The sequence below is a fragment of the Monodelphis domestica genome, chromosome 3, assembly GCF_027887165.1.
Source record: "Monodelphis domestica isolate mMonDom1 chromosome 3, mMonDom1.pri, whole genome shotgun sequence".
In the NCBI taxonomy this organism is placed as follows: Eukaryota; Metazoa; Chordata; class Mammalia; order Didelphimorphia; family Didelphidae; genus Monodelphis; species Monodelphis domestica.
In genome coordinates, this window is record NC_077229.1 from 18145423 (window position 1) to 18158651 (window position 13229).

Below are 13229 nucleotides of genomic sequence, written 5' to 3' on the forward strand. Positions count from 1 at the left end.
GGCAATAACAACAAAAATAGCAGCTTACTATAAACCAGGCACTATACTAAGTGCTTTACAATTATTATCTTATTTGATTCTCACAACAACTTGGGTTCAAATTCTAATGATGTGCTACCTAGCTAGACCTTAATTAGGCAACTCACTAACCTCTCAGTGTCTCAGTTCCCCATCCCATTTCTGATATTACCCATATGACATTGTATTGGTCCTTTCCCTTCCACCTCAGTTTTCTCAGCTATAAAATTTGAAGGTTGGGCTAGGTGATCTTGAAGTCTTTGATCTTTGAGAGTAAATTCACTCTCCTCCTAAGCCCTCAGTTTCTGTTTGTGTAGGGAAAGATCCAAACTTTTCCTCCAAAGAAGGCTCCAAGAAGACCACTGAATGGAGAGAATAAGGAACCTGGCTCTTTTTCTAGTTAACCCTTCTTCAGCTCTCCCTCACCCCTCATGCTTTCAAAAGCCTGCAATTAATCACTTGGCCACAAGAGAGAGTTCATGTGTCAGGATGATCATAGACCCTGGTAGCTTGATGGGACCAGGATTCATAGAAGATCATAGATCTTGAGCTGGGAGGGACCTTGAAGGCCGTCTGGTCTAATTCACACTGTATAAATGAGGAAACTGAGTCCCAGGAATGTTAAGTGACTCACCCAGGGCCATACTACTAATAAGAGTCAAAGTTGGGATTTAGACCTAGTTCTCTGATTTCAAAGCCAGTACTCTTCCCACTTAATCTTCTCATATCACAGATGAGCAAACTGAGAGCAGATTAAATACTGAACAGACTCCCTTGGACTTTAATGAATCTCACTTCCTTACCACTCAAACAAAAAAAAAAATTTAAGCCAAGGTTGTATAATGCCATGGAGGGACCAAATTCAACTCTGGACTGGAGTCCATGGCTACCAAGATCCCTTCCACTTGAGAGATTGCTCCTTCTCTGTCTCCTTAGCTAGATCTTTATCAAGCTCATTCCCATCAATAGTGGCAGGTCCTTCATGGGTTTTCTTCTTCTTCTCCCTGGGCCATCAGTTCCCATGGGTTCAACGATCATCTCTATGTTAATGCTTCTCAGATGTATAAATCCAACTCTCACCTCTCTCCTAAAATCCCACATCATTAAGTGCCTATTAGACATCTCAAAGTAAATGTCACATAGTCATCTCAAACTCCACATGTCCCAAACTGAACTCACTCTCTTTCCCCCAAATCCAAACTTCCCTAGTTCTATCAACAGCACCACCATTCTCCTAGTCACTAGGGCTCCCAACCTCAGTGTCATCCACCCTCCTCATTCTCACTCTTCCCACATAGCCAATATGTCATCAAATCTTGTCATTTCTACCTTCACAGTGTCTCTCAAATTTATTATCTTCTCTCCCCTGCCCCTGTCCCCAGCCTGGTGCAGACCCCCGTTGCCTCACACCTGGACTATTGCAATAGAGGGCAGGGAATCTGCTTTCTTCCAGTCTCTCCACACTCCAGTCCATCCTCCACACTACCACCAAAGTAATTTGCCTAAAGGCCAGGTCCAACTATGTCACCCCCTACTCAATAAAATCAAATGCCCTGTTGCCTCCAAGATCAAATATAAAATCCTTCCTAACTTCTTCCTACCTTTCCATTTTTTCCACATTTTATTCCTCTCCAGATTTGCTGATCCAGCTACATTGGCTTGCTTGGTATTTTTTAAATACAACACTCCATCTCCCAACTCTGTACCTTTTCACTGGCTGTGCCTCCTGCCTGGAATGCTCTCCCTTTTCTCCTCTATTTCTTGGCTTCCTTCAAGCCTCAGTTCAAATCCTACCTTCTATATGAGTCTTTTCCTGATCCCCCCAACTGCTAGTGCCTTTTCCTCTGAGATTACTTTCCATTTACACTGGGTATGTATGCCTGTATGCCCTCCTTTATTTGGATGTTGTAAACCCCCTTAGACTCTGAGCTCCTTGAGGGCAAGCACTGCTTTTGACTTTCTTCAGATCCCTGGCTGCCAGGTCTACTAGTAAGCACTTAATAATGTTTGTTGACTGGCCTAGTGACTGGAGTTTGGGGGTTAAAACGGTTCTGGGCCCCAGATTATAAATGACGAAAGTGGTGGAATCAGGAATGGTACCATGGAGAGAGCAAAGCTAGACATAGAGTTTACCTCTCACCTCAGATCCTTGCTGGCTAACTATGTGTGCATGAGCAAACCACTGCATTGTACTAAAGTTCAGTTTCCCTACCTATAGTACCTTCTTCATAGGGTTCCTATGAGACTCAAAGGAGAAGCACCATATCAATCATGTTGTAAATATTAAAGGACACTCCATAATTTGCTTGTTAATGTGATTGATACTATTATCATTTATATTAATTAATAATTAATCATCTGCAAAATGAGGGGCATAATAGCACCTATTTCCCAGGGATATTGTAAAGATATGAAATAATTGTTATAAAGTGCTCTATCAATGTTGGCTATCACCTTTGCTCATCACTAAATGCATTTGTTTATGGAGCTGGTGTCAAAACAGCCCAGTTCAAATTCTGCCACTGATCCTGGGTGACTATGGGCAAATCCCTCCCATCTTCTGGGCCATAGCTGGCCCCATTCAAGTTCAATATCTTCTTTCAGATGCCTCAGTCCATGTACCCTCTTCCCTACCTGTCTACAGAGTATGTGGACTCTTACTATCTTGAAGAAATTCAGTTGATTCCTTGTCCTATATTAGTCCCTAATGACTTTATGAATGTAAACTTTGTCTTTACAACCCTTTTCCCTTGAGATCAGAGAATGTATCTCCAACTCCTCTGTAGCTCTCTAGAGTGCCTGGCATAGATATGACCCCACACAGTAGGCTCGAAGAATGCTTTTCCCCCTTCCTGTGTCTCACCTGTGATTGTATAAAGACCAGTGATGGCCAAGAGGAGAAAGATGGCCAAGTACAAGTCAAGCCCCAAAGCCAAATTAATAAATATGGCTCCTGAGAAGATGTCAGCCTAAAAAAAGAGAAAAGATTATTAAAGTCCATGGGTACACCACAGAACTTGTGGTATCTTAGCACCATCCCAACCCAACTTCCCCATTTAGATTGATGAAGCCACCATTTTCCTAGGTCCCCAGGCTCACCATCTCAGAGTTCCCCTGAGATCTTCTATTCAGATAAAGAACATATGGAACAGAGGAGGACCAAGAAACATCAAGCAAAACCTCAAAAACTCCAGAAAATTGGACTCAGGCTCTGGAAGAGCTCAAAAAAGAATTAAAAAATAAATAATACAGATTGAAGAAAATTGGAGAAAGAACTTAAAAAGCAAAACAGGTCATCTGGAAACAGAGGAAACAGAGGCACATGAACTAAAACAAGAAAATAGTGGCATAAAAGCCAGAATTGACTAGCTCAAAAACAAGGCAAAAAAAAATTAAAAGATGAAAAACATGACTTGAAAAGAAAATAGATAAAAAGGACAAAGAGGATAAAAAGTCATAGATGACATTTAGTCTTTAAGAATTAGAATTGAACAATTAGAAACTAATGACTTCACAAGACATCAAGAATCTATAAAATAAAATAAAAAGAATGGAAAATGTAAAAAATATGAAACGATTGAAAAAACAATCAATTGGAAAAATAGATACAGGAGAGATAATTTAAAAATCATTGCATTGCCCAAAGGCCAAGACCAAAAAGAAAAAACCCTAGACATCATACTACAAGAAATTATCCAGGAAAACTACCCTAATATCCTTGAATAAGAGGGCTAATGAGATTGAAAGAATCCACAGATCACTTCCTGCATTAAATTCCCAAATGACAACTACTAATAACATTATAGCCAAGTTCAAGGGCTCCCAAACCAAGTAGAAAATACTACAAGCAGCTAGAAAGAAGAAATTCTGATATCAAGGAGCCCCAGTGTAAGAATTAAATTTAAAAGACTCAGGTCCTTAGAATTTTTTTAAAGTGCATTAGAATTTCTTGGTTATATAATGGCAGAGAGAGAGAAAAGCCTGTTCTAGCTATCCACATGGATGATCTCAGCCTGGTCACCTTAGCAGTTCCCCCAGCCTGGTGATTGGAGACAGACTGCATACTTTCTTGTCCCAAACCCTTTAACCTCCCTCTCACTTCCAGATCAAATTCAGAGTCACATACCCTATATACATACATAGATGCATATAGACTCAAGTGGTCTAATTTATGCAATGATTTCCCTCATATAGTCCTTGTTCTGGGCTCATGCTCAGAAACTCATGTCAGATACATGTAGTGAAAAGAGTGGAGGTAAATTTCCTTTTGAAAAACAGTAAGGATCTCACAGTACCTGGCAGCCTCCACACTGAAAGACCAGAAAGCTTGAAATATGATATTCCAGAAGGCAAGGGAACTGGGTCTACAACCAAGAATCAACTACCCAGCAACACTGACTATATTCTTTCAGGGGAAAGTATAGTCATTTAATAAAATAGAAGACTTTCAAGCATTCCTGAAGAAAAGACCAGACTTGAACCAAAAATTTGAGACCCAAATAGAAAATTCAAGGGAAGCATAAAAAGGTAAATAAGAAAGAGGAAAAATTTAATGGCTTCAATAAGATCAAATGGCTTATATTGCTACATGGAAAGATGATATCTGTAGCTCTTAAAATTGTTATCATTGTCATAATAGTTAAAATGGGGCAAAATATATCACATAAAGAAGCACAGGGGGTGAGGGCAGGGAGGAGAAGATAAATATAATGGAAAGAAGGAAGAGGTTTGTTGACAGTAATACTTAAACCATATTCTCATTAGAATTGACTCAGAGAGGGGGCAGCTGGGTAGCTCAGTAGATGGAGAGCCAGGCCTAGAGACAGGAGATCCTAGGTTCAAATCTGGCATCAGACACTTCCCAGCTGGATGACCCTGGGCAAGTGACTTGACCCCCATTGCCTAGCCCTTATCACTCTTCTGCCTTGGAACCAACAGAAGGTAAGGTTTTAAAAAACAAAAATAATTGATTCAGAGAGAGAACAGTCAGATTCATTGTAGTAGAGAATTGTATCTTATCCTATAAAAAAAGTAGAAGGGAAATAAGAAACAGGATGGTGGGGAGAATGATATAAGGGAGAGAGAGGCTGGGAGGAGGACAACCAAGATGTCCTATATTAAGAGGGGTAGTACGAGGTATAGTATAAAGGAGGGGAAAGGGAAATAATAGAAAGAGTAAGGTCAGGATTAAAGAAGAAAGTCAAAATGGAGGATAATACACAGATAGTAATTATAACTGTGAATGTGAATGGGATAAACTTGCCCACAAAACAGAAGCAGATAGCAGAGTGGATTAAACACCAGAATCCTACCATATGTTGAATACAAGAAACACACATGAGGCAGGTAGACACACACAGGGTAAAGATAAGAGGTTGGAGCAGAATCTATTAGGCTGCAACTAAGACAAATAAGATGGGGATAGCAATCATGATCTCAGACAAAGCTAAATTACAAATTGATTCAATTAAAAGAGACAAGGGAGGAAACTACATTTTGGGAAAAAAAGGTAATATAAATAATTAAGAAATGAGTACTCCACATTGGTGCCAAATACTACAGCTTTCAGATTTTTAAAGGAGATTAAGGAGGAAATAGATGGTAAAACCACACTAGTGGAGGACCTTGACCTTTCCCTATCAGAACTAGAAAAATCAAACTAAAAAATAAATAAGAAAGAAGTAAGAGAAGTGAATGAAATGTTAGAAAAATTAGAGCTAGTAGATGTCTGGAGGAAATTGAGTAGAGACAAAAAGGAAATACCTTCTTTTCTGGAGCATATGGTACATATACAAAGATTGACCGTGTACTAAGGCATAAAAACATTGCAAACAAATGCAGAATGGCAGAAATAATAAATACAACTTTCACAGATCATAATACAATAAAAATCATAATTAATAAGAGTTCATGGAGAGGCAAATTTAAAATCAACTAGAAATTAAATAAATTCATCAAAACTGGTGGATCAATGAACAAATCAAAGAAGCAATTACTGATTTCATTGAAGAGACAATGACAATCAGGAGGCAATATTTCAAAATCTATGGGATATAACCAAAGTAATACTCAGGGGGAAAATCATATCCCTGAGTGCCTATATCAACAAAATTGAAAGGGAAGAGATTAATGAATTGGTCATGCAACTTAAAAAAAAACTAAAAAAAGAACAAATTTTTAAAACCCAGATAGAAAGTAAATTGGAAAACATAAAAATCAATGGATAAATTAATAAAACTTAAAGTAAAAGAACTATAGAACTAATAAATAAGACTAGGAGCTGGTTCTTTGAAAAAAAAATAATTAAAATAGATAAAGTTTTGGTCAATCTAATTTATTTTTTTGAAAACCCTTACCTTCTGTCTTGGAGTCAATACTGTGTATTGGCTCCAAAGCAGAAGAGTGGTAAGGGCTAGGCAATGGGGGTGAAGTAACTTGCCCAGGGTCACACAGTTGGAAAGTATCTGAGGCCAGATTTGAAACTAGTACCTCCTGTCCCTAGGCATGATTCTCAGTTCACTGAGCCACCTGGCTGTCCCCTGGTCAATCTAATTTTAAAAAAAGAAAGAAGAGAAAATTAATAGTATCAAAAATAAAAAGGGCAATATCAACTCCAGGGAAGAGGAAATTAGGGCTATTATTAAGAGTTAATTTGCCCAATTATATGACAAGGAATATGACAATCTGAAGTGAATGAATATTTACAAAAATATAAATTGTCCAGATTAACAAAAGAGGAAATAGAATAATTAAATAATCCAATATCAGAAAAAGAAATTGAACAAGTCATTAAGGAACTCCATAAGAAAAAATCCCTAGGGCCAGATGGTTTCACAAGTGAATACTATCAAACATTTTAAGAACAACTAATCCCAATACTATACCAACTAATTGACAAAATATGCAGTCTTACCAAATTCTTTTTATGAACCAAATATGATACTGATTTCCTAGCCAGGAAGACTAAAAACAGAGAAAGAAAACTAGAGAGCAATCTCCCTAATAAACACAGACACAAAAATCTTAAATAAAATACTAGCAAAGAGACTACAGCAAGTTACCACAAAGACAATTCACTACTACCAGGTGGGATTTATACTAGGAACACAAGAATGGTTTAATATTAGGAAAACCATCCACATAATTGACCATATCAACAACCAAGCCAACAGAAATCACATGATTATCTCGATAGATGTAGAAAAAGGCTTTGACAAAACATTCCTATTGAAGACACTAGAAAGTATAGAAATAGAAGGGCTATTCCTCAAAATAATAAACAGTATATATTTAAAACCATAATCTAGCATCATCTCCAATGGGAATAAGTTAGAAGCCTTCCCAATAAGATCAAGAGTGAAGCAAGGATGCCTATTATCACCTCTATTATTTAATATTGTACTAGAAACACCATCAGTGGCAATTAGAGAAGAAAAAGAAATGGAAGGGATTAAAAAGGGCAATGAGGAGACTAAACTATCACTCTTTGCAGACAATATGATAGTATACTCAGAGAATCCCACAATATCAATTAAAAAACTAGTGGAAAAAATCAACAACTTTAGCAAAGTTGCAGGATACAAAATAAACCCACATAAATCATCAGCATTTCTATATACTTCTAACACAACTCAGCAGCAAGAGGTAGTAAAAGAATTCCATTTAAAATCACCTTGGACAATATAAAATATTTAGGAAACTATTTGTCAAGATAAACACAGCAATTATATGAACAAAACTACAAAACACTTTCCACACAATTTAATGATACATGTAAAACCCAGTGGAATTGCGCATCAACTACTGGAAGGGGGTGCAGGAAGGGGAGAGAAAGAACATGAATCTTGTAACCATGGGTAAATGAAATTTTCAAAAACCTAAAAAAAAAAACCTAAATCTAAATAGTTGGGAAAATGTTAATTGCTCATGGGTAGGACAAGCTAATAGAATAAAAATGACAATACTATCCAAATTAATTTAATTATTCAGTGCCATACCTATCAAACTACCAAGAAAGTTTTTTTATTGAATTAGAAAAAAATTATAATAAAGTTCATTTGGAAGAATAAAAGATCAAGAATATCAAGGAAACTAATGAAAAAAAGTGAAAGATGGGGGCCTATCAGTACCAGGCTTTAAACTGTACTGTAAAGCAGTGGTCATCAAAAAATATGGTACTTGGTAAGAGACAGAAGGGAGGATCAATGGAATAGACTAGCAGTAAATGTCCTCAGCAAGATAGTTTATGATAAACCCAAAGATCCCATCCTTTGGGACAAGAAACCACTATTTGACAAAAACTGCTGGGAAAATTGGAAAAACAATATGAGAGAGATTAAGTATAGATCAACATTTCATATCATATACCAAGATAAATTCAGAATGGGGAAATGATTTAAATATAAAGAGTGAAATTATAAATAAATTAGGTGAGCATAGAATAGTACATCTGTCAGATCTATGGGAAAGGAAAGAATTTAAGGCCAAGCAAAAGATAGAGAATATTACAAAATGTAAAATGAATAATTCTGATTACAGTAAATTAAAAAGGTTTTGAACAAACAAAACCAATGCAACCAAAAATAGAAGGGAATTAAGGGAATTAAGGGAAAATCTTTATAATAAAAAACACTGACAAAGGTCAAATTTCTCAAATTTGTAAAGAGCTAAATCAATTGTACAAAAAAATCAAGCCATTCCCCAATTGATAAATGTGCAAGGAACATGAATAGACAATTTTCAGATAAAGAAATCAAAACTATCAATAATCACATGAAAAATGGTCTAAATTGCTCATAATTAGAGAAATGCAAATCAAAACAACCCCGAGGTACTGCCTTACACCTAGAAGATTGGCCAATATGACAGTAAAGAAAAATTTTAAATGTTGGAGGGAATGTGACAAAATTGGGACACTAATACATTGCTGGTGGAGATGTGAATTAGTCCAACCATTCTGGAGGGCAATTTGGAACTATGTGCAAGGGGCTTTAAAAGAATGCCTACCCTTTGACCCATTCATACCACTGCTGAGTTTGTACTCCAAAGAGATAATAAGGAAAAATACTTGTACAAAAATATTCATAGCCATACCCTTTGTGGTGGCAAAAAAATTGGAAAATGTGAAGGTGTCCATCAATTGGGGAATGGCTGAACAAATTGTGGTATCTGATGGTGATGGAATATTCTTGTGCTGAAAGGAATAATGAACTGAAGGAATTCCATGTGAATTGAAAAGACCTGCAGGAGAGTGAAAGGAGCAGAACCAGGAGAACATTGTACACAGAGATTGAAACATTATGGCACAATCAAATGTAATAGACGTTTCTACTAGCAGAAATGCAATGACCCAGGACAATCCACAGGAATTTATGAGAAAAAATGCTATCCACATCCAAAGAAAGAACTGTGGGAACAGAAATGCAGAGAAAAACATATGATATGTATCACATAGTTCTATAGGGATATGATTAGGGTTTTGATGTTAAAAGATCACTCTATTACAAATATGAATAATGTGGAAATAGGCTTTGAACAATAAAACATGTATCACCCAGTGGAATTATTAGTCAGCTCTGGAAGGGGAGGAAGGGTGGGGGGAATCACGAATCATGTAACCATGGAAAAATATTTGAAATAAAAAAATTATATAGATGAATATTTACAACAGCTATAAATACCTCTTTGGGTGATTCATGTTAGAGTGGGCCTCCTTATCTGCCATAAGAATTCATTTAATTGTTTCTCTAATTTAAAGAAAAAGGACTCCTGTACAAAATTATTTATAGCAGCTCTTTTTTTAGTGGCAAAGAATTGGAAACTGTGGGGACATCCATCCATTGGGGCATGGTTGAACAAATTGTATAAGATTGTGATAGCGTACTATTGCACTATAAGAAATAATGAAAGGAATGATTTCTGAAAATCCTGGGAAGGTTTATAAGAACTGATGCACAGTGAGATGAGTGAAGAGCAGTGTATACAGTAAGAGCAATATTGTATGACAAACTATGAATTACTTAGCTATTTATGCAATAAAATCATCCAAGGCAATTCTGAAGGACTCATGATGAAAAACCCCATCCACCTCCAGAGAAAGAATTGAGGAAGTCTGAATATAGATTGAAACATATATTTTTTAACTTTATTTTTCTTCTGAAATGTCTCTCACATCATGATTAATATGGAAATATATTTTGCATGATTGCACATGTATAACCTATATCAAAGTCCTTACTGCCTCAAGGAGGAAGGATAGGATGGAAGAAGGGAAAGGGGAATTTTGGAACTCACATTTTTTAATGAATGCTACAATATAATTGGGGAAATAAAACTTTTCTTTAATAGCAAGTGCTTCCCCAAAAAACCTGTTTCCTGTGCCTGTGGATATAGAAATGCGATCCCTGTCTCTTAGGTTTCATCTTTTTCTTTCTAGCCTTGAGGTATAAGAATAACTCTTTGAACTCCAGAGAGCCAGTGGGAGGGATACCCTTCCTTTCACTTAATTGTGCTGGGAGCTCATGGCCTCCTCAGCAAGCTAGTGCCTGAGATGGGGCTGCCTTCTGTCGATTTCTTCTTTCCTTTGGCACAAGATCTTTCAAGATCTTAAAAGGAAACTGGCATCTTCTCCCTTCCCAGGTCCACAAGCAGTGGGGTACAGGTTATCTAAGCAAGTACAAGAACAGAGGCAGCAGCAGCAGCATACTGACCAATAGGGCTAAAGAGTCACCCACAGAGAAAATCCACCAGAAAGCAGAGGCCAGTTGGCATTGATTGGACTGTACTCAATAAAGGTGAAATGTCAAAGGGCTAGTAAGCAGTGCCATTGCAAATCAACAAGCAAGGCTTCTGAACCAGCCTCTCAATGGATGGTAAGCATTCTATGATTCTTCAGAACTTAGCATTCCCTCTCTGTATGGGAGCAAAACTGCCCCCTTGAGGCACTGGCTGACCTCCAAAGTCTTTTCCAGCTTGAAATTTAAGATTTGATCTTCATTTCTGCCTCCCCAGGACTGAGCATGGAGTCCCACATATAGTTAATGTCTATTGAATTGGCATGGAGTCAATTAAATGTCCCTGTTCAATGCAGTGACCTAGAAAGTCAAAAGATCATATCTTTCTTCTTCCACCATTGCATTGTCATCTCCTACAGACTCTGCCCCCAAAGTGCAGTGATCGCAGTTTTTAATAGCATAGCACAAACACACATACACATGAGCACGCACAGAGAGAGAGAGAGAGAGAGAGAGAGAGAGAGAGAGAGAGGGAGAGTGAGGGAGGGAGGGAGGGAGGGAGAGAGAGGGAGAGAGAGGGAGGGAGGGAGGGAGGGAAGGAGGGAGGGAGAGAGAGAGAGAGAGAGAGAGAGAGAGAGAGAGAGAGAGAGAGAGAGAGAGAGAGAGAGAGGGAGGGAGAGAGGGAGGAGGGAGGGAGAGAGAGAGAGAGAGGGAGGGAGAGAAAGGGGGGGAGAGAGAGAGAATTCCCCATAAATCTGTCCAAATTCAGGTATAAATATGGGAAAATATTGGGCAATGGAATGTCACCAATTGCTGTGTTGTTGATTTCGTAGATTAGCCAATAAAGGAAACATCAGCTTTAAACCATAACAGAGTGACTGATCAAGGTAGACCTCTGACTGGCTTATTGCCAAGTAGTTAATTGTTAATGTTTTATGAGGACCTCATACCTCCAATTTTAGTTCTCCTACTGTTTTTTTTTTCCTGGGAGGTCTAATAACCAGTAAGTGCCTTCCAGCTCCTATAAAGAGTCATGGTGAACGAAGTGTGGGACTCAGGGACAAGCTATGTTTTCAGAAAGCTCTATCTTCTGCTGATAGAGCAATGCAGTAATCAGTTCTTAGAAGCACCTCTCCCTGTCGTGACTTGAGGAACCTGGGAACAAATTCTTCTTCCTTCCTTGACTCACACTGTGCTCCAAGGAGAGCTCCTAACCTTGGACTTCACAGTGTTAGAGTTACAGAGGAGGCAGAGAGTGAGACTGGGAAACCATTCTAGACTTAGCTGAAAGGGACTTAAAAGGACAAATTCAGCCTAGTGGCTTTGTTTGTTGAATTTTTTTTCCTTTTTAACTACTTCTCTCTTCATTTTAAAAAGGGAAGAAACTTGAGGCCCAAGGAATGGAAAAGACTTGTCCAAAGTCACAAAGATGAGAAGTGACAGAGCCATAATTCAAACCTGGAGCCTCTGACTCCATATAGAGAGACTTTTTTCACTACATTGCCATTACTGCCACCTCTCACCCAACCCTATGCAGTCTGAGTTTATTCTCTTTGAAAATTCTAGCCGAGATATGTCATGATGCCCTGAGGGAGCTGGGCATTCTAAGGAGTCTTTCCACAGGTTTTTTAGTCTCTGACTATGTTTTGTCTGTTTTCCTGCTAAGTCATTTCAAAATCCAAGGTTAATTTACATGCTGACTGGAGGTGTACACATTTATAGAATCACAGAATCTTCAAATTAGAAAGCTTTTCCTGACACCAAGATGACACTCAACAACACCCCACCCCAATTGCTCCTGATTCTGCCCTTTAGACTAGTCTAATCCCTATTTCCCCATGGAAGTCCTTCAAATTCTTCAATACAACTATTGTCTGCTGATTCTACTGCCTATTCCCATCCTGACCCAGTTCTTTCTTCTTTAAAATAAATATCCCTATTTCCTTCAACCAATAATTACAAGACATGATTTCTTCCCATAACACAGTAGAATCATAGGACCTTGAAGCTGAAAAATAGCTTTAGATGGACAGTTAGGTGAATTGAGAATGAGGGCTTGGAGATGGGACATTCTGGATTCAAGTATGGCCTAGACGCCTTCTATCTGTGACACTGGGAAAATCATTTAATCCCATTTGCATTGTCCTTACCAATCTTCTGTCTTGGAACCAGTACTTATAGAGTCCAAGACAGGCAAGGGGAAGAAAGTAAGCAGAAGAAACAGAAGCAGAAGCAGAAGAAGAAGCAGAAGAAGCAGAAGCAGAAGCAGAAGAAGAAGCAGAAGAAGAAGAAGAAGAAGAAGAAGAAGAAGAAGAAGAAGAAGAAGAAGAAGAAGAAGAAGAAGAAGAAGAAGAAGAAGAAGAAGAAGAAGAAGAAGAAGAAGAAGAAGAAGAAGAAGAAGAAGAAGAAGAAGAAGAAGAAGAAGAAGAAGAAGAGAAGAAGAAGAAGAAGAAGAAGAAGAAGAAGAAGAAGAAGAAG

At 38.0% G+C, this 13229-nt stretch overlaps 1 protein-coding gene across 1 annotated transcript in view; it reads right to left on the reverse strand.

Annotated features, from left to right (window-relative positions):
* LOC100028951 (sodium/glucose cotransporter 1) overlaps nt 1–13229 on the reverse strand; it is a 192107-nt gene that overhangs the window by 25146 nt on the left and 153732 nt on the right. The window contains exon 7 of the mRNA XM_001378810.4: nt 2882–2987. Coding sequence (XP_001378847.1) covers nt 2882–2987 — 106 coding nt within the window. The remainder of the gene's footprint in view (nt 1–2881; nt 2988–13229) is intronic.